This window comes from Caenorhabditis briggsae, assembly GCF_000004555.2.
Source record: "Caenorhabditis briggsae complete genome, chrX, whole genome shotgun sequence".
NCBI classification, from domain to species: domain Eukaryota; kingdom Metazoa; phylum Nematoda; class Chromadorea; order Rhabditida; family Rhabditidae; genus Caenorhabditis; species Caenorhabditis briggsae.
In genome coordinates this window covers 5,411,278-5,432,565 of record NC_013491.2, presented here as the reverse complement: position 1 = coordinate 5,432,565, position 21,288 = coordinate 5,411,278, and the positions used below count along the sequence as shown (strand labels likewise).

The following is a 21,288-nucleotide window of genomic DNA, read 5'->3' as shown; positions in this document are numbered from 1 at the left end:
TGACATGTAGTGGACATTGTCGGGAAGCTCTTACCTCTCTACCATACTTTTTTCCAATCTTTACATTTCGCTTCTCTGCACACACACACACCCAACACAGGCAGCTTGGTTTTCAAGACGTGGACAGGACCGCGGGAGAAAAAAAAACCGAGTTGTGCTCTTTCTCTTTCTCTCGATAAACATTGACCTAAATGACAACTTTTTAGCCTCGGCGTGACACTTACACTAACTACGTTTTGTTTGGACTTCGTCATCCCTCAAGTATTATTTTTTTTTCTGTCTTGCTTTTTCCACCTTCTTCTTCCCGAAATGATAAGAATAGATCGTGATCGAGTATGTGTGTCTGTGTCGGACACCGGATGTGATTTGGGTGGTCTGGAAAAGTGACAAGCACTGGGAAACTTTATATGTTCAAACGATAAAAATAGCCTTTTAGGTTTTTGTGGATGCTGATTTCGAAGTTCTGCTGAAAATGTACCGTTAGTTTTATCAAAATGAAGAAATTCGAATGAAATCCCTAAATCCCGAAAAATGTGGTCAAATTCCCGCTAAAATTGGAACATAGGTATCTCATTTTAATAGATATGAAGAGATATACTTTTCAGAGCTAAAAAGGGGCTGAAAATTTCAGCCAAATTTCAGTTTTGCATGGGAACGTTACATTTTCCAAATTTAAGTCGTCATAATACATGTCTGAATTTTTATATTGAATTTAAAATTTCAGGAATTTATTTACGTACAGTAACAGTCAATAAAATATGAAAAAACATTAATTTTCAGTTATTTTTCGGTTATTTTGATCATTTTCAGGAGTCTGGGGCTCGGATGTCGAGGTTCCGATGACCATAAAATATTTTGAAGGGTGTGACGCAGACCTAGATTGAAAACTTTGCATTCACATAATTTTTTCAAAATTCCTAGTTTTCCAGCTGCCGTTTTATGGAAAACGCTTCTTTTCGGCCTGATTTTGTACTGATAACGTGAAAAATAGGTGTTTTTCAAGAACTGGCAGATAATCGAGAAACTAGGAATTTTCTCAAATTCCTATGAATGCAAAACTTACTATCTGGGTCTGTTTTAAACCTTTCAAAATTTTCAAAGCGATCGGAAAATTGACAACCGAGCTCGAGACACTTGAGAGTAATCAAAATGATCAAAGATTAACTGAAAAATACGTTTTTGTATTATTAATTGACTGGTATTGTACCTCTTCCTATATTTCGAGCATTAGTGTGAAAATAGCATATGCCACGTTTAATCTTGACTTTTAATTCCGGTTTCTTTGAACAAAAATTCAATTGTTCATGACACTATCCGTTTTTTTTTCAATTCACAAAAATTATGTATCTCTCTTTTTTTTTCCGTAAATTGAAAGTGAGTAATTGAAAGTTTTGTCCATTCTGAAAGCTATTATCACCGATCATCATCATCATCATCATCTCATAAAGTCGTTTCGCCTTCTTCTGTCTTCTATTTTTTCTGTTTTTTTATGGCATGACTTCTCCGTCTTCCTCTTCTTTTCTGTTCTCACTGCGAACCCAGAGTTCACATTCTCTTTTCTTCTCTGCTTTTTTGGCGCAACTTTACACTTTTACTTGCTATATCGTTCAGGATTACTGAGAAAAAAAAAATGAGAGAAGAAGAGAAAGTGGGAAAAAAGGAGAAACGAAGACGAAGGTTTGAGTGATGGCGACTGATTGTCGTTGACATCGCAACCGACTGTCCTATTACTGCTTTCTGATCGAAACAAGGAAAAAGAAATGAGAAGAAGGAGAAGGAGAACATAGAAGGTTCTAGAAGGAGAAGAAGAAGGTGAAACCGGTTGAAAACAACAACAGTTCAGACCTGAAACTGATTAAATACGGGTCGCGTAACGGGAAGAAACAAATTAGTGGGAAAAAAAGGAGATATTTTGGGACAACAAAAAGGAATTTCTGGAATTTCAGGTTTCAATTTTAGGTCATCTCAGATGTTACTTTATTTACTCAAGAAAAATTGTGAAGTCGGATGTCTAGAATGTCTGGAAATAAAAAAATCGTTTGGTTGTGTGAATGTTCAGCTACAATAAAACAGAGTTACCTTAGCCACCGCAGGAATAAAATGGAACAATTCCTATCCAAGATATCACAAACGTGTCAACTGATGAAATACTTCTGATAATATAATAAACAACTTATCAGTTGGCAACTTTCTTATATCTTCGACAGATATCAAGTTAATTGAGCTCAAAGTTAACGATTTTGATTGATTTTCATCAGAGGAAATTCAGAAACTGGAAAAATAAGACAATTCAAGTCAAAGTTCACTTTTGTATTGAATTTTTTTTCAGATTTAAAAACAATTTCTAAGCAATAACACTTTTCTGGCTCAAAGTGAAAAGTTTGAGTGCCCTTCTATTACATTTTTCACGGTAGCTATGCTTTTATACAAGTGATAATCCAGACCAATTCATTTTCAGGTTTCATTGGTGCTAATCCATTGTTTTGGTCTGGTTCTTTTTTTCCCTTTTTTAAACCTCGTACGAGATCATATGTGTCGTAAAACCGTCATTTGGAACTTCGAGACGACTTGATATGGTTCGATTGCCCATTTCACTTCCCTATTGCCAGTCGTCCACTCAATGTCTTCGTCGTCGTCACAGTAACTTAGTAAAGATTCCAAAAAATGATAAGAAAGTAATTGAGAGAAGTTGCCGTGGAAGCCAAAGTGTACGCGCGCCAAAGAGACGCATGTCAGTTACAGATAGAAAAACCGTTAGAAAAAAATCCACAAAGTTTAAGAAGGCGTGGCAAGCATCGTCTCTTCGGCTAGATGGCAAGTATAAATAGGTGTTTGGCCGGCAAGTAAAATCACATTTCGGTGCAATGGACGAGAAGGCAAAGTTTGCGCATGCAGATGAACTCAAGAAGTTCGCCTTCTTCGGTAATTATTTATTTTTGGTCATTTTTGATGATTAAATTGTTGTATTACAGGAGTGGCAGTTTCCACTGTTGCCACTTTGATTGCCATCATCGCTGTTCCACTTCTCTGCATGCACATGCAAACCGTTCACTCTGGACTCTCCGATGAGCTTCTTTTCTGCAAAGCCAAGAATCTCAACATGAAGGGAGAAATCCAAAAACTCGCTGTCATCCGCGAGACCTCCCGCCAAAAGCGTCAAACTCCACAAACCTGCTGCTCTTGCGGAATTGGAGAGACTGGACCAGCTGGAGTTCCAGGACAAGAGGGAGCCCCAGGAAACGACGGTAAGGCCGGACAACCAGGAGCACCAGGAGCCGATGCTGACGAGCAAGGATTCCATTACAAGGCACCAGAATTCTGCTTCGATTGCCCAGCTGGACCACCAGGACCAGTCGGAGGGCCAGGACCAAAGGGACCACCAGGACCACCAGGAGGACCAGGAGAGCAAGGAGGACAAGGACGTGGAGGAAACCGCGGACCACCAGGACCACGTGGAGGACCAGGAGAGGCTGGACCAGACGGAGAAGCCGGACGTCCAGGACAGAACGGACAAACTCGTTCCGCTCCATCTCCACCAGGACAACCAGGAGGCCCAGGAGAGCCAGGAGCACCAGGAGAGCCAGGACCAGACGGACGTGCTGGACATCCAGGACGCAACGGACCACCAGGACCACCAGGAGACAACGGAGGACAAGGAGAGCCAGGAAAGGATGGAGCCGACGGAGAGAACGGAGCCGCTGGAACACCAGGACCAAAGGGATCTTGCGATCACTGCCCACCACCACGCACTGCCCCAGGATATTAATTCACTTGTGCTCTTTAATTTTAGTGAATCTCATGCAAATAAAGATGTTTGCCCTCAATCTGTTTTTTATTATTATTTTGGAATATCAGATCCCGAAAAAATTCCAGTTAAACAAATGCAAAAATCAGATAATGTAAAAATACGAGATACAGATTACGGTATCTATGACCACAAAACTACGTGCGTAATCGAAATAGCCAATCACAGCAATTAAACTAAATGAGAAAGGAAAAAAAAACAGTTCAAGTTGCCTAGGAAAGTTCAAAAATCGCATTGTAATTTACACAAGTCTTTCCATACATTCAGAATTTTTTTCTCGAAAAGGAAGAGTTTTATAGAACCTCTTATTTGAATTCATTAGAATTTTTCAGGCAATTCAGCATGGTTTAAAGAGCATGAAAATGTAAATGGTCAAGTGTTTGCGGAGCCTGTCACTGTTATTGCTCAAAAGAAGCGTATCCTATCTTTGAGCTCAATTATTTCCGTTGTTTTGAAAGATATCAAACATTAGTTTACTGATAAAACATTGATGATATCATGATAAATCATTTATCAGTTTCATATTTTTGATATCTTTCGAAGTAACTGAGAAAATTGAGCTTAGAGTCGAAGTATAGTCATGGCTTCTAATAGAACATTAACGGTTATCATCATTCAGTTATTTTTACGACGGATGACTAGAATAGTAATCCGGTAAACAAGAACATGACCAAAATTTTGACATCTCGAGGAGCTTCTTGAATTTGTCCATTCAGAAGGACTTCGTGAAGTTCACGACGTGAACCGATTATTTATGTCAACGAACTGGCAAATCACCTTCTGAAAAGCTGAAACGGTTTTCAAATTTGTGTTTTTATGATCAGGCCCAACACGATTATTTTTTGAGGGCTGATTTTCAAAAAATTTTCGAACTGTACACCAACTTTTTGCCACTCACACATTGGGCATTACGATTTTTAAATTCTGACTACGCATCTTTAAAGCTTGAAGACGTGAAATCTGTGTCTAGCTGCACCGATTGAAATCAAATTCGAAATCAAAATATCATCACAAACGGACCATCCCATTGGTTTCACTTTCATCTTAATGATCGACGTTAAAAATATCAATTTCATTAAAAAAGAGAAAAGAAAAAAAAACAGATATTATCTTTTTCCTACTGTAGCAACTACCGAATTCCATGATACCCAACAGAAAAATGATACGCAGTAATTGTGAAAGGTCGTCAGAGAAACCTGTAGTCATAGATTGCATGTTGCAAAGAGACGAAGCGCGCGGAAGTGATTGCAAAGAAAAAAATCCACAAGTTTAAGAAGGCGTGGCAAAGTTCCTTGTTCCGTTAGGCAGTAAGTATAAAAGTAGTGGTTGGTGAGAAGAGAAACCACATCGAACAGTGCAATGGAAGCCAAGGCAAAGTTCGCAGAGGCGGCTGACCTGAAGAAGTTTGCCTTCTTCGGAGTGGCAGTTGCAACTGTCTCCACACTGATTGTTGTTGTTGCTGTACCCATCTTCTGCGTTCATATGCAATCGGTCACATCGGGTCTTTCTGAAGAACTTATGTTCTGCAAGGCCAAGAATGTTTACGTTAGGTAGGTCATGAAATGTGATAAGACATTCCTATAATGTTTTATTTCAGAGGAGAAATCCAACAACTATCTGTTATCCGTGAGACTTCCCGACAAAAGCGTCAAACTCCACAAACTTGTTGCTCTTGCGGAATTGGAGAGACTGGACCAGCCGGAGTTCCAGGACAAGAGGGAGCCCCAGGAAACGACGGAAAGGCCGGACAACCAGGAGCACCAGGAGCCGATGCTGACGAGCAAGGATTCCATTACAAGGCACCAGAATTCTGCTTCAATTGCCCAGCTGGACCACCAGGACCAGTCGGAGGACCAGGACCAAAGGGACCACCAGGACCACCAGGAGGACCAGGAGAGCAAGGTGGACAAGGACGTGGAGGAAACCGCGGACCACCAGGACCACGTGGAGGACCAGGAGAGGCTGGACCAGACGGAGAAGCCGGACGTCCAGGACAAAACGGACAAACTCGTTCCGCACCATCTCCACCAGGACAACCAGGAGGCCCAGGAGAGCCAGGAGCACCAGGAGAGCCAGGACCAGACGGACGTGCTGGACATCCAGGACGCAACGGACCACCAGGACCACCAGGAGACAACGGAGGACAAGGAGAGCCAGGAAAGGATGGAGCCGACGGAGAGAACGGAGCCGCTGGAACACCAGGACCAAAGGGATCTTGCGATCACTGCCCACCACCACGCACTGCCCCAGGATATTGATTTTTTGTATAGTTTTATTAGAATTTTTTAATTTTTCATAAATAAAACAATATCTTGCAATCCCCGTATCAACAAAAAGTTTCAAATTAAAAATCTTCGTCTCAGACATTCCGCGTTCGCAAAATCTGTCCTCCCGGTAGCCAGTACTTGTAGTAGACGAACAATTCGAAAACCGACAGACACACTGAAACAGAAGAGATATTACATTCCATCATTTTTTTTTCATCATTTCAATTAGTCTCTTACCAATTGTGTAAGAACAAATTGCCAACGCGATGTCGCCATTCGCATTCCAATATCCCCAATTCTTGCCGCCGCGAGACATTCGTTGTTCTTCGTACCAACTGTAAATTAGAAATGAATTGTGTATAAACTTGATGGATATGAAAGCTTACACAGGCACTTGTGTGGTTGCGAAGATTGCAGCGATAAGCATCAGTGGCGTCATCGTGGCAGTGAAGACCAGGTGAACAAATGCGGACCATCGGATATGGAGTGCCTTGACGGCAAAGAATCCAGTCCATGTGGCGATCTGAATAGTTTCTTATTTTGTCGAAGAATTTTTTAAACAAAAATTACAAACCAAATTGTTCAGTGGGATCCAAATGTTGAGTCCATTCTCACAATTAATTCTAGTGTAGAACGTTGAGTAGTACAACCCTAGCGTGAAACATAGAACACCGCCAATCTGCAAGTGACAGAAATGACATGTTGGAAACGAGCCAACTAGTACTTACAAATGCAAGGAGTGCACATATAAAGTTGAGATAGACGCTGTAGGAGAAGAAAAGCCAGACGGTTTCCGGAACGCTCAGCAAGTTTCGGTCTTGCACTATCTGAAAAACTAAGGATTGAAGAAAATTCAATAAAAAATGATATACAGTATGGGCCAATCAGATATACAAAAACACATTTTTCAGTTAATTTCTAATAATTTTTTTCAGGAGTCTGAAGCTCAGCTGTCAAGTTTCTGATCACTTTAAACGTTTTGGAGAATGTAGCTGAGACCTATGTAGATCGAAAACTTTGCATACACGGGGTTTATGAAAATTCTTAGTTTTCCAGTTATTTGCCAATTTCCGAATGACACCTTTTTTTGGCCGATTTTTTTACTGAGAACGTGAAAAAACAGGCGTCTTTTAAAAATCGGAAAGTAACTAAAAAACTAGATATTTTTAAAAAAGTATGTGAATGCAAAGCTTTCAATCAAGATCTGTTTTATACCTCTAACATTTTCGAAATGATCGGAAGCTTGACAACGGTCAAAATGGCCTAAAATCAATTGAACACTCCATATTTGTATACCGTAAAAGCTGTTTCAGAAAGGCCGGTCCTTCTGTTGTTTTGAGGTACTTCCGGAGGGCCCTTCTATTACAGTGGCTTTCCAATTCGAGGGGCCCTTCTGCCTTACCGGCTGTTTTTTATAGTAAAAAGTTCGATAGAAAAATTCTTATTCTCTATTTACGAAAATCTAAGAATCTAACTAAATTGAGCGGATTTTTGATTAAAAAAGAGTGTTACAACAAATTTCTGTAAAAATTTGGAAGTTTCTATTTTCAAACAACACATTTTGAAAGAAGACCTTATATTAGAGACGCCTTTCTAATACAGGTTTTACGATATTTTATTAACCGTTACTATTGGGATCAAACAAAAAATTGTTTTAGACAATTGAAAAAATTTTATTCTGGTTTTCTCGAAATCGTGTTTTTGGACTTTTTCGATTTTTCTTCAAAAAAAACTCACCTTATCCACCCAAACCGAGAAAATGGTAAACTTGTTGTCCAGATACCTCCATGCCGCTTTCAGTGGTGCTAGAATACAACAAAGACAGTGCCAGAAACACCTTAGAATGTTCATACACCAGCTCATGAGAGCAGGAGAAGAAAAATCGATTGATATGGGAAAACAAAAACGTTCTTATCAGTGTAAGTGTCGACATATGTGTACACTACACCCAATCATATTCTACCACGAGCCGTGATGAATCACTGGTTAGATTCTCCGGATTTCATCCAGTTTATAAAAATAGTACAAAAATAAACAAAAAAACACAACGAACCATATGGCATCAGAAGCGAATAGAAGAAGCAGTGAGAACAGATCGGTGGACCCGAGGAAGACAAAAAAAAATGAAGTAGAAGGCGAAAGTTGGGGAATAAGAGGCACACAGAAGTAGAAGGAGAAGATGATGAAGAAGCACAGCCACAACGCAATGGAATACTAAGCGAGGGGATGGCGAAAAAAAAAGCAGCACCAGTGCAGAGAAGGGTAGTTTTCAGTGAATAATTACATATGGAAATGAATATGGGAGGAAAGGAGCATAATTATTCGGAAAAAAGCTGATAGAAGTGCAAGATAATAGAGAAAATGCTAGCGATAAGAAATAATGGTGAAAATGAAAATGATTATGCTGGCTTGACTTTTTCAAAGTGATATTGTAGTGGCATTTTTGTGAGATCCACAGCTCGAGATGTTCCATTCGTTGCTTTTCTGAAAAATTAGTGATTTTATAAGAATAACTTATATTAGGTTGGAAGAAAAGTAACGGCCCATTTTTTAATTTGTGAATAACGCAAAAACAAGAATTACCCAAGATTGGCAGTATGCACCGTCGTGGTCGGACCACGGTGGTCCACGACATGCTGACAACATTCAGGTAACTTGTCAATAACATCTCTCCAAAAGCCAGCTGGCCGCGAATCAAAGTATTTTTCAAAAGCCATTTTTTTGTCATCGACAGTGTGAAACTATTTTCCTTCCAGATGACGTTGAATATCTCCGAATAACAAATTATGAAAGAGTCAAGTCTGGAGTTTAAGGAGCGTGGACAGCCGTCCATCCAAAGCAGCTTAGGACTGAATTGACTTTCTTTAAATAACTGAGATCGAGATCCTATGTTCCACAGGAAGTCAAGTAAGAACTGGGCCGTTTTTGCTGAATGGTTTTCCTATCAAACTCCTAAATTGACCCTTTCATTATTGCATATAAGGAAATATACAACGTCATCTGGAGAGAAATAGTTCAACACTGTAGATGAGCTAAAATCTTGACTGAAAAAATACTTTGATTAGCGGCCAGCTGGCTTTTGGAGGTATGGTATCCACAAGTTTCCTGAATGTTGTCAGCATGTCGTGGACCACGACGGTGCATACTGACAATCTTGGATAATTCTTGCTTTCGTGTTATTCCCAATATAAAAATGGACAGTTACTTTCTTTCCAACCTAATAATAGGAGGGTCCCCTTGCAGTCAAGTTTGAGTTGATTTTTCTTGGCTCCTATGAAAGATGTTTAAAATAAGTCAACTGCTGAAACTTTTGTCAGTTGACAAATTTTTCATTTTCTTGACAGGTACCGAAATAAATTGGCTCTATAATCCGAAGGTCCTGTTATCACAGGTATTACGGTATTCGGGATTTTGAATATTTATTTTAGTCTTTCTTCCCTTTTCCATTTCCAATTACTTTGAGCTATCCTCCTTCTCTAGTAATTCCCACAACTCATTTATTTCTCCTTATATACTCAAAGTTCAGTCGTCATTTCTAATTCTAAAACGTTTCTGCGAAAGAATTTCTAATGAACTCTCCCTCCCTTTTCGAGCTTTTTTTGATGAATTTGATTGAACCCTTTTCTTTTTTCAAGAAGAGAGGGAAAAATGAGCCTCCCTCTTCTGGTGGTTCTACTGAACTAGAATACTGAAATGTTCCGGAGTTTTAGCGGAAGTTAAAGAGAGCACTCGAGAAGCACTTTTTTAGGATTGGGTTCAAAACTCACTTGAAAACAGCATCGAACAAATCTCTCACAAAATCGTAAAACTCGCGTTCCATTTTGTAGACTTCATCACGCCGGATCATGGATAGTGTCTGCTCATTGGGTGGGATTTTCTTCTTTGTGTAGCGGAGATGGGCGCGATTTTCTGGAAACAGTAGGGAAGTTAGAGAGTTTTAGAATAATTAGAACAACTGTAACTCTAGAATTTACTCGGACGTCGCCGTCACCACTTGCTCGGAGCCGGATAGATTCCGGATGAAACCAACAATCTGACCAAATATTATACAGCTATTTTTGCGCGAGTCCCGAGCAAAACCAGGCGGCCAATATCTGCCTAAAAACTGAATATTTCTAAAATTCTAACCAGAAGTTACAAACCAACAGTCGAGTGCTTTTATTGTATTTTTCCCAACACATTTTCCCGATATTGGAACCATTTTTCTCGATTTCCCATCAAAAAACGTTAGACATCTCCACCTTCTTTTAAAGGTTCTCAACACCAAAGCAACGACACTCCGCTATCCCGCTCAGAGCGCACGCCAAATTTATATATTTTCTGAGTGGATTGCTAGCTTTTGATTTGGGTCATGTTCTGTAACATCGTTCAGTGCGTTTTCAAAGCATAGCTCAAGAATATCCGGTTTGCAACACCTTGGCCATTTGATATATGGCAAGCTTGAACAACCTGAGCCACGACTGACAATGTACAAACGCCAACAATATTTACAGACGCCGGTGGTCGACGATTCTATTCCACCCGCAACTCGTCTGTCGGATTGTAACTTATAAAGTTGAGGATGGTTTGGCTTCTGGGCGGATATTGGCATGATTCTGGTCGGAACTTTCTCAAAAATGGCTGTATAGTGGGCCATTGTTTGATATGAAGTTGGAAGTAGAATCATTAGTGGATCGGAACCTTATCAAAAGTTTGTCAGAGCTCCTTCGGCTTCAGTAGCAGTGTTATCCGGAATCTAACCAATCTTCGACTAGAAATTGCCATCGACGTCTGAGTACACGACAAGCAACTTCTGGGCTATGTTTGGTCAGATTCCGGGTTCGCCGCTACAGAAGCAGACCATATTTCTCCAAACTCATGACAAATTTCCAGCAGTGTTTCCACTTCCAACTTCTGACAAACTTCTCATCACAGTCCGCTATTCAACTTCTTTTAGTTTTTCTTTTGACTAAAACTTGACCGAGGGTCCTAAAATCCGAATAGCTCGACTTCCGACCAGAAATTACAAGACGACAGTCGATTTATACCAGCAACATCAAAAGCTCACCATCAAGTTGATCAAAATGTCCAAGTGCTCCTTTGAAGAAATGTGGAACGGTGACTTCAAGTAATGCAATCATATCTCGCATCCGATCCGTTGTTCCGACCAACAGATACTTCTCCAGGGCGTTCTGCTTTGCCATCTTCAACGCTTCAGCACTTCCAACTTCTCTGAAAATATATACATAAGATGGAGAAGAGTGATAATAACTCACGTGCAAAAGTGATAATGTCCACAAAAGTAGGGGATTTGCATCCACATCTGTTTCATATCGCAATCCTTGCCGCCTCGGGAGTAGCACTCGTCAAATGTCTGAAATGTTTTCTCGGGGTAAGCGAAATAAGGATTTTTTGACCTACTTCATTATTTCCAGCGCGGCTACGCTTCAGTCCAACTCGGAAGTTGTCCCCATACCGTAGAAAATAGTAGTGGGAGAGTAGTCGTTCCAGTGGCTCTCTGATGATGTTGATGTAGATTGGGTTAGCGACTCCGAATCTGAAAAAATTGAGAAATAATATTATTCTGGTCAGGAACTGTTTACGAGAAAGCCATTTGTTGTGACCGAAGGTCCTACAGCGACAACTACCGTAATTTCAGAATATCTTTCTTTTCAGGATTAATTTTCTTGTCTTAAACTGCTTTTTGCAGGTCATTTTTCTCCAAAAAAAAATCCACAAAATGAACTTTTTCAACAATGAAATAATTGACTAATTATAAAAATATTTTTAAGTTAGGGTACTCGTCGTTTTGCGAGATTTGGCTTTGATTTTTTGTAGCAGTATAATACCCGTTTTGAGAAAGTTTCCGAAACTCACCTTGTAAAATCTATATACGCAACATGACCATGGTAAAACGCTGGTAATCTCTCCCTCCACGTTGTGACGTTGTTAATGAAGACGTATTGATCGGGAAGACTCATGACCTGAACAAACAATGGTCCGTCTTTTTTTACGTTCAAAGAGGATAATACCTGTCGATTCTTGGTCATATTCACATGTAGAACATTGAAACCATTCTCCTTGTATAAATCATAAGCGATTGCATTTGTGAATGTTGTTGAGCCTGTTTTAGGAATCTGAATGTGAAATTTAAAATTTTTAAAAAGAACATAACAACTCACCCTGTTATAAATCACAATATTATTAGAAGTAGGCCAAGGTCGCACGGAATTAGGGATTTTTTTAGGTCTCAAAATGAACAAGAGTAAAATAATTACAGAGAATGCAACTAAATACGTTGTTTTTCGCTTTGGCCATAGCATTTTTTGTGAAATGAATAGAAAAAAGAACCAGTGAACGCGAAGAAGAACTGCGCAAGACGAAGGCAACTGGCGTGTTTGCGGTGTTCTCTGCGTCTCCGTCACCCGGTGCACTATCTCTTGTTGACGCATTTTTGGTGCGCGTATCCGTTTAATAGATTTTACCAAATATAAGATTTATTTACTGGAAATGAAAAAGGACAACACTTGGTTTGCGTCAGAGAATCACTAGAAAGGAAAGGAGAAAAAAGACAATGGTTTGGGAATTAAGTAGAACTCGGGAGAAAAGAATTACACAGAAAACTGTCAAAGAATGCCACGAAAATTGAATATCATGGTTTTGCAAGTAGCACTGCGATGTTCGGACGAGGTGTAGGATACTGCTGGTAGGTGCGGAGATACTGAAAAATGAGGGAATCACAGTATATGTCGATGAGATGTAGAAAAACTAATTTTTCGGTAATAATGACCATTTTCAGCAACCTGGAGCTCGGTTGTCAAGTTTCCGATCACTGAAACTTTTGAAATGTGTAAAACATGCCTAGATTGGAAGCTTTGCATTCACGGAATACCTTGGAAATGCCTAGTTTTTCAAGTTTTTGCCAAATTTTGAAAGACACTCATTTGGGCCCTTTTTTGGTGCTAAAAACAGGTCTTTTTCAGAAATCAGCACATAGCTAGAAAATTAGGAATTCTCAAAAAGTTCTGAAAATGCAAAATTTAAAGTCTAGGTTTGTTTTACAGCCTCCAAAATTTTCCAAGGGATCGAAAACTTGATAGCCGAGTTCCGTACCTGTGAAAATGGTCGAAATAGCTAAAAATCCACTGAAAAATTAGTTTTTTCATTGAGTGGTACTGTAACTCAAAAACGTTTCAGGATACTCACCTCAATGAACAGCCCTGCGTTGACTTTGAAAATGTCGAGTTCTCTATCAAAATCTGTGATACCAGGAGACATGTTGTTGTAAACTGAAAAATCAATTTTTCATAAATCTGATCTTTTTTTTCTCCAAAACTCACTTGGCACCCTACGCTCCCTGTCGAAAACCATGATTCCTTTTATCAACGCTGTAGCTCTTCGCATTTTGTTCAATCGCAATTGAGAATTGTCGAATTCGGTGACAAACTTGCAGAGGAGGCCTGCAATTTTTTTTTATTTTGACGAATTTTCAAATTTCTAGTTCAAACCTGCAAAGAAATCGATATGCTTCGACATCAGTCTCAACTCGTGCTTAATTCTAGGTGTCCCACATGATGGATACCCATCCTGTCCTGGTACATGGCCATCTCCATAGATTAGCAGAAGTTCTCGCCACTTCTTGTTGGCTTCTGCCTCCATGGCCTTGGCTTCTCCGTCGAAATTGTCAATGAGAGCTGGAAATTTAAAATTATATATTTTGATTTCAAAAAAAAAAAACTTACTCTCAATGGTGCAGAAGAAGAATCCAAGTCTCATCCATCTGTTGAACTTGTCCATCAAAAGCTGCGGTTGAACTGCTCGTCGTCTCATGTTCTGCATCAGATTCTCATCTTCTGGCTCCTCATCCTCATCGTCATCATCACTCGACAAGACAATTTCTTCTATTTCCCCTCTTCGTTGTTGCTGTTGTTGGTATTCAGCGATTCCTCCTCCTACTGGAACTATTGGAATCATCGGTCGAGGAGCTTCTGGATCTATCCACGGTAGAATAGGTGGTCCTAGAGCATTCGGGAAACGTGGTTGGTCTTCTGGAGCTAGCCATGGCAGCACAGGTGGTGGTAGTCCGTTTAAAGTTCCCGGGTTCCACAATGGCTGAGATGGTCCTGGTGCATTTGGGTTACGTGGCGGAGTTTCTGGTACTTGCCAGAGTAGCTGAGACGGTCCAGGTGCATTTGGATTACGTGGTGGAGCTTCCAGAGCTTGAATGATAGCACCATTCCGAGCTTGGCTTCTAGTCACCCTTCGATTCATTACATACATGTCTGAAATTGAGATTATAAAATGATTAATACTCAAAATTTACAAAAATTAACTCACGTGGCGGTTGGGGAGGTGCTAAACCATTTCTCCCAGCTCCATTTCCTCCCGCAGACCTTCTCATCGCTCCCTGAGCAGAAGACTTTGACGACGCCGTGGTCGCTGCCATGACGGCTTATATATCCGACTGGGTCTCCTATAAACTAAACCTATTTGGATGTGTATGTGCGAGAGAGCAGCAGCATGTGAGCATGCGCATTGAGAGTCAACTAGGAGCAACAGCACTAGACTGGATCGATACGTGGCGGTGTTGTGTTCGTTTATAAGGAGTGGAAATGAATGAAGAAGACAGTGTGTCTGTGTATGCTGATAAGGGTAGAGAAGGGGAATGACTTGAACGTGGGATTGGATAGTGGGGTGGTAGGGGTCAATTGACTGATAAAATTATCATATGCAATCAAAGAAATAATGTAGGAGAAGGAATGGGTGTTCTTGTATGCTAATCTACTTTTCATCAACAGTACCCAGCAAAATGGATTACCTCTATCTGATCAAACAATTTATCAGCAAGCTCTAATGGACCTAAACCCTATATCTGCACTTTGAGCTCGATTATCTCAATTCCTATAAGATGTATCAAAAATTTATCAACTGATAAAGTATTGGTAGTATTATGACAAATAGTTTATCAGTTGACAACATTTTGATATCTTGCACAGGAATTGAGATAGTTGAGCTCAGAGTGCACGTATAGTGTGGTCTTTCAGGTACATACAGTATTATCGATGTTTGTGAAAAATGTTGAGAGCGGACAACTCGTTAAATTTTTCTTAAATGCGATAACGCAAACTACCGTATTCTTTAAGACTATTTCAAATGTTATTTTTCAGTTTGCCCAATTTTCAACATTTTAAAAAATATTTTCAGTTATTATTACCATTTTAATCAATTTTTACCGATTTACCTAGAAAAAACGGTGAAAATCTTCAAAAAATGAAAAAAAAAATGAAAATACACATATTTTTTGTTTTAGCCTAACATCTCAAAATTTCAACCTGACACCTCAAGAAAATGCCAATAAATTTCAGCTGTATGCAATTCACAGAGCCCCATGAATGTTGAAAAATGTCTTCCCTTTACTTGTGTTACGATAAATATAAATATGGATAAATATGGAAGACAGAGAAAATTGCCTAAAATTTGGAAAATTTGGAAAATTGTTGTTTTCACAGTAAAACCAATAAAATGCTAAACGTCGAACACATGTTTTTCTCAAACTTAGAATTTTCGACAGCAGAAAATTAAACATTGTGAAAAAAATAGTTTTTAAACTAATTTTTTAAAACTTTATATTCCAAAAACCTAAGAATTTGACCGAATAACAAACTTTATCGAATCTAGTTCTAGGTACGTCACTCAATAAGTTTTGCGACTATTCGACTCTGTTTGCTTGTCGGAGGTCCATTGACCCCTCTTGTTTGTTCAATACACTGCGCACAGTCTATTATCCAAGGAGTATATTTTAGAGTTGCACCAATTTGTCTCACCAAGTTTATTATTGCAAAAGAGCTATGTTCAAAAATGCATTATTCAGAAAAAAGCCGGGTAAGACGCTAACACAAGAAAACCGTAGTTCAGAGAAACTGGGTTAAAGAAGTAAAGGGGGACAGTGAGAGGAGGATGAGTAAGAAAAAAAGAACTGGCACCATGCGCCAAAGAAACGGTTACTCATGTGGGGCGGCGAGGGTTCAGAGTAAAGATTCAGAGTAAAGAGAAAGAAAAAAGAATGTAAAGAATGACTGCTCGATCAGACTACTGCTCGGCGTCTCTCTTCCCCGATTACACTATTCTTTTTTTGTTTCCCAGCACATTAAAATGAATGTGGGTACATGAACTTTAGTTTTGAGTCTAGGATAATTAGATAGAAAAGGTTAAATTCGAAAAAAGTGTCCATTGGATGGAAAATGTCGGGAAAAAAAAGAAGGAAAAAAACTATTGGTGAGTTCGGAATGTCTGGGATACAGAGAGTGGTGAAAGAGAGGGGGGAGGGTGAAAGGAGATTCCTGACCCGGTCAAACACCCGGGAGAAGCGGAAAAACCAGCTGCTTGACCCACAACAATTGCGGGGCTCGGAGACGAACGCGTGGGGGTACGCGCGGCAGACATTTACCATCTGTACACCCGATGCCCAATGGCGTTCGTGAAACGAAGGGGTTTGGTGGAAAGCGGAGAAAAGACGCGGACAGCAGTTGGCGGAAATGTGCTTTCGGGATGATGGGACGTGTGGAGGAAGAGGAAGAAAAAAAAATCAAAGAATTCTACAAATATACATGCGAGATAGATAGATGGAAGGGGATGGGAGAAAAGTGTTGGCTGCAAAAAAGGCAATCATACATGAAAGACGGACAAAATAGGAAAATGTGAGAGGAGATTCTCAAAATATCATTTTAAGTCGACGCTTCCTCTTCCTCTGCAATGTAGTCAAAGTCGACAAAGTGCACGTCTCGAATGCAGAATGTCTTTCTGAAAAAGATTTGCGATTTTTAATAGAAATGGTGGAATGGAGGCAAATGTATTTTTGTAATATAAATGTTTTTGATGATGATGCGTCACAAGACAAAGGTTATGAACTTTCTAATACAAACTTCTGATTGTGTTAGAATCGACAGAAGCGATAGAGGAATTTTTGAAAGAGAGGCAAAAAGCTTTTTTCTGTTTTCAGGGGATCAAGAAATTCTAAAAGCCAAATAAATCCTTAATACTCATCTAATCCATGAAAATTTTATTTCTGCATGAAACAAACATGAAGCTAAAATTTTTGTCATCTGCCAGATGGCATCTGGTATCGATTTTCAAAGTTTACAACTTCATGAAAATACTTGTGCTGTCAAGTTATTTTTAACAAAGTGAAAAATTTGAAATTTTGATTTTCCACATGAATACTGTAACCGGTGGATATCTCTCTAATAGAAGCCCTCCCAAACCGTCAACTTCGACTTCATTTATCTCGATAGCTGGGAAAGATATCAATAATGTGTCAACTAATAGTTTAGTATCATGATATCAGCAATATTTGATCAATTGGCACATTTCTGATACTTTACACAAAAACCAAGATAATCGAGCTTAAAGTTTAAGGTTTGGGTAGGCTTTTTTTTAGAGGAAAGTAGATTTTGTCACTGCTGGAAAATTTTCATTTTTGTATGTCGATTTCAAATATTGGATTCTTCATCAACCCTTTTCGAACTTCTAAAAATGTTCTATGAAGTTTTTTTTTGAAATAATAACTTTAGCTGGAAATTATCACGACTTATCAGATCAATGAAGTCTTTCAAACATACTCTACATGCTTAATCCTAACCTTTACGTGCACTTTGAACTCATTATTTTGGTTCCAATAATAGATAACAAATATTTGTTAACTGATGAAATAATATTTTCATAATATCACCAATATTTTATAAGTTCACATATTTTTTATATCTCTCCTAGGAACCGAGATAATTGCGCTCAAAGGTCACGGTCTTCTATTAGAGCATATACAGTATCTCCATTTCATTTTTGTCGAATTCCGTCCTAGGCACATTTCAATCAATTCTTACCTGCACGTCGGACACTTTCCACTCCCTCGATGATACTCGTATCGATTCACATTATCAATTTTCTGCCGTGTTATGAAAATTTGCGCAATACATCCGCAGCACCTGAATAAAGACACAATAATTAAGTCGTTTTCTTCCGTGATCGCGCGCGGCACTATCGTTTTGCAAGCGATGCTGATTATGGTATCAGATGGCATATGTAAAGAAGCTTCTTTCTTGAATCTATACCCCAGCTGTCATCTCCCATTCATGTGTCCCCTTTCCCTACTTGTACCCATAATTAATCGGTCAGTATGGTAATTGACCTCAAGATCGTTGAAAGACTTTCATTTTCTTTTGGACGCTTACCACAATGGACGGCAGGTGCAGTTTTCACAGTTTGGAGTTGGATTCAGTACAACGTCATGGAACAGAAGTCGTTGTTCTTCGCCTGTACAAGACTTGCTAATTTTGATGATGTTCTCTTCGCTACCACATGCAAAGCACGGATCTTGCTCGCTACGTTTCACACGATGAGTGTGTCGACTGTTATTACGAATCCGATGGACGAAATCCTGAAAATTGTTAGGTCGGAATTATAGGGGAACGTTTGGGATACCTCTTTCAGTTCCTCCATAATCGTCATCGGGACCGTGATATGAGGTGGTACAAAAATCGGAATTTCCAGAATCTCGTTCAGTTGATGATAGTAGTCTTGGCGTAGTCTGAAATAGGCAATTTGTGGTTGGAAATGAAAAGTTTTGAATCTCAAAGGTTAGATACTGGTAAATGAGAAATATTTCGCTTTCCGAGAATTGAAAAACTATAATTAGATATATTGTTGTTATTGGCACCTGCATGTTTTTGGTTGCCAAGTTGAGCCAAGCATAGAATTTGGATTTAGCTAGACCGACAACATATTTTAAATAGTTTTTGAATAGAGGAACTGCTCAAAACTCGGACCCAGCTCTTCGGTTATTTCCTTGGGACTAATAATTTCATACTGAGCCCGAGGGTCCCAACATAAGATTTCTCTTCTGGTATAGACCCGAAGTTAATCGGTTGTGGGCTTGTAAAAAGTCAGAAATGATAGGAATTTGAATTATAGACAAATCTTTGCCAGTTTTTCAACATTATTTGCCCAAGGCGGGTCTCGCTCAGAGGTTGATGGTGTTCAGTTGTGGTTTAATTCAGGATCTGATCAACCCACGCCCGAGTAGCTCTGACAGTTAAATTTTTTTTGCTCTTATGTTCTATGAAGTAAATGAGCTATTTTCTCACTTAAGACTTACGTCATAGTGAATGGTGCCAAGTACGGAACATTAAAGTTGACTTTGATGAACATTGCCCGCAACCGTTCCTCCTCGTCGTGAATATTCATAATCTAAATTTTTTTCTTTTTTTTCGTGAACAAATATGATAACTTTTTACCATAGGCATTCTTGTATTATCCACCTGAAGCCTGACATCAATAATCCTGACTGCTACAAACCTCCAATTCGATGAGTAGATGAAAAAATTCCGGGTCACGTAGACGTGCGTGCGTTCTGAAAAATGAATATTTCAAAACAATCCGATTGGAAAACACACACGTGACAGTCTGATTCGAAAGGTTTCAGGATCATTGATCACTGTCTCCACGCCGTCCAACGTTTCCGGATGATCCATGAAGTATTGGAACGCTGACCATTGAGTGTATTCCCTGATTTTGTAGTAGTAAGTCACCAATCCTAAAAATGAGTGATGTTTTGATATCAGAAGAAAAATAAGAGGATTCTTACCTATCACAGAGGTGACAAACACTAGAAGCCAAAGCCATGGGTGGTCGAAGAGTTCTGGAAAGCGACGTGTGTTGATTGCGGTAGTAAAGAGTTGTCCATGAACGAAGTAACCGGAGATTACTGAAAAAATTAAAATAGTATGTTTCACAGGTTCATAGGCAGTATTTGTCCTTACTAGTTTTTGCCTCAGATGCCGACTAAAATATTAAGTATCGGTATTTTGCAAATTCACGAAGCAGCTTACCCTACACGTTCACTTTGAGCCCGATTACCTTGCTATCTATGTAAAACCATACTTGCAAAATCAGGGCCCAGCCGAAAATTTTTCCAGGGTTCGGCCCGGCCCGGCCCGTGACTCCTCGGCCCGGCGGGCTCGGGTTTTCCAAATGTGAAAAATTTTTTGAAATTTCAGAAATTTTTTCAAATTTCTTTGTAAAAGAACTATTTTTTATGCACACTCTTATCTTGAAAAATTTTTTTCTTGTTAGAAAAATCGTCCATTTTTTCTGTTGACCCCAAAAAATTTTTTGAAATACAGAAAAAAATTTTCCAAAAATCCGGGCCCAGACGGGCCGGGCCTAGCCGGGCTGGGCCCGGGCCCTGGCCGGGCCGGGCCCTGGCCGGGCCGGGCCCTGGCCGGGCCGGGCCCTGAAAACTCTGAAAAAAGCCCGGCCCGCCCCGGCCCGTCCCGTTGCAAGTATGGTTAAAACTGTTTCAATATATTTAAAAGGAACCGAGGTAATTGAGTTCAAAGGTCACATATTGGGTGGGCTTCTGTTAGAGCACGTACGGTATGTCTTTGAAATTGAATTTTCTGTCTTGAAGCCGACTAAACTCCGGAGAACTTATGACAAGAGCCTCGCTCGCTATACGTTTTTGGGTAAGTTCCGGCAAGAACCCGGCTCAAATCCGTCCGAAAGCAGAACCGCCTCAATTTCTGACGAGAAGTTACAAGCCGACAGCCCAGTAGCTAATTTCTTTCGTTTGTATAATGTTTATGTTATTTTTATTTCACGAACAAATAGTCTCGTGAAGCAAAATACTATCAAAGTTTGCGAACAAATCAATAGACGTGAACGCGCTTTTGATTTATTCACTAATTTTTGTTTTTTTGCTAGATTTTTTGAATTCTCAACTTGCCATAATAATCAACTCACATGCTGGATACGATGCCACGAACACATGGAAAAACAGCACCCGTTTTGCAGCATAATCGATGTACGAATAGTTTCTCTGATCATAAATAATCGAAAACAAATCATACAAAGTGAGACCCAATCCGTCGAGCAGCTCCTCCGGTGGAAATGCCAATGCAAAGTGCGCTGCGGTGAGAATGGCCACGTGGCTGATAACATGAAGATAGGTGAGGGTATCTGAAAAATTGACCGGTTTTTAAATAAAAGATACAGTAAAAACTCACTTGTAAATTGACACGTGATGGCTGTAAGTACTCCAAGTACGAAGAGGAAAATCCAGGTGCCCCGTTTGACGGAGATCATCCTGGAAAAATCAATATACGTGGAAAAAAGGGAGAAGGGCAAAAAAAATGCAAAATGAACAATTTTTCAAGGGAAACCACCGAAAATTTATTCAACGCA

General features: G+C 39.6%; 6 protein-coding genes across 6 annotated transcripts; 2 read left to right on the top strand and 4 right to left on the bottom strand.

Annotated features, from left to right (window-relative positions):
- Positions 1 to 2,864: 2,864 nt before the first annotated feature.
- Cbr-col-178 lies at positions 2,865 to 3,766 on the top strand (the record flags this gene model as incomplete). The annotated part of the gene is made up of 2 exons (XM_002643967.1): positions 2,865 to 2,922; positions 2,973 to 3,766. 2 exons carry the CDS (start codon positions 2,865 to 2,867, stop codon positions 3,764 to 3,766), a joined length of 852 nt encoding a protein of 283 aa, XP_002644013.1.
- A 1,398-nt stretch (positions 3,767 to 5,164) lies between these two features.
- On the top strand, positions 5,165 to 6,063 carry Cbr-col-179 (the record flags this gene model as incomplete). The annotated part of the gene is made up of 2 exons (XM_002643966.1): positions 5,165 to 5,355; positions 5,403 to 6,063. 2 exons carry the CDS (start codon positions 5,165 to 5,167, stop codon positions 6,061 to 6,063), a joined length of 852 nt encoding a protein of 283 aa, XP_002644012.1.
- Positions 6,064 to 6,164: 101 nt separating this feature from the next.
- CBG17401 lies at positions 6,165 to 7,935 on the bottom strand (the record flags this gene model as incomplete). Its single annotated transcript, XM_002643965.1, has 6 exons — positions 6,165 to 6,247; positions 6,310 to 6,407; positions 6,459 to 6,595; positions 6,647 to 6,751; positions 6,801 to 6,899; positions 7,810 to 7,935. 6 exons carry the CDS (start codon positions 7,933 to 7,935, stop codon positions 6,165 to 6,167), a joined length of 648 nt encoding a protein of 215 aa, XP_002644011.1.
- A 536-nt stretch (positions 7,936 to 8,471) lies between these two features.
- Cbr-hst-2 lies at positions 8,472 to 12,503 on the bottom strand (the record flags this gene model as incomplete). The annotated part of the gene is made up of 8 exons (XM_045239166.1): positions 8,472 to 8,556; positions 9,840 to 9,981; positions 11,120 to 11,283; positions 11,328 to 11,425; positions 11,473 to 11,608; positions 11,929 to 12,035; positions 12,084 to 12,188; positions 12,234 to 12,503. The coding sequence occupies 8 exons, from the start codon at positions 12,501 to 12,503 to the stop codon at positions 8,472 to 8,474; spliced, it is 1,107 nt and encodes a 368-aa protein (XP_045096193.1).
- A 200-nt stretch (positions 12,504 to 12,703) lies between these two features.
- CBG17399 lies at positions 12,704 to 14,497 on the bottom strand (the record flags this gene model as incomplete). The annotated part of the gene is made up of 5 exons (XM_045239165.1): positions 12,704 to 12,772; positions 13,258 to 13,340; positions 13,392 to 13,511; positions 13,560 to 14,333; positions 14,389 to 14,497. 5 exons carry the CDS (start codon positions 14,495 to 14,497, stop codon positions 12,704 to 12,706), a joined length of 1,155 nt encoding a protein of 384 aa, XP_045096192.1.
- A 2,278-nt stretch (positions 14,498 to 16,775) lies between these two features.
- On the bottom strand, positions 16,776 to 21,189 carry CBG17398 (the record flags this gene model as incomplete). The annotated part of the gene is made up of 10 exons (XM_002643962.1): positions 16,776 to 16,851; positions 17,931 to 18,032; positions 18,279 to 18,484; positions 18,529 to 18,634; positions 19,202 to 19,293; positions 19,341 to 19,456; positions 19,502 to 19,639; positions 19,691 to 19,810; positions 20,848 to 21,063; positions 21,111 to 21,189. 10 exons carry the CDS (start codon positions 21,187 to 21,189, stop codon positions 16,776 to 16,778), a joined length of 1,251 nt encoding a protein of 416 aa, XP_002644008.1.
- Positions 21,190 to 21,288: the final 99 nt, after the last annotated feature.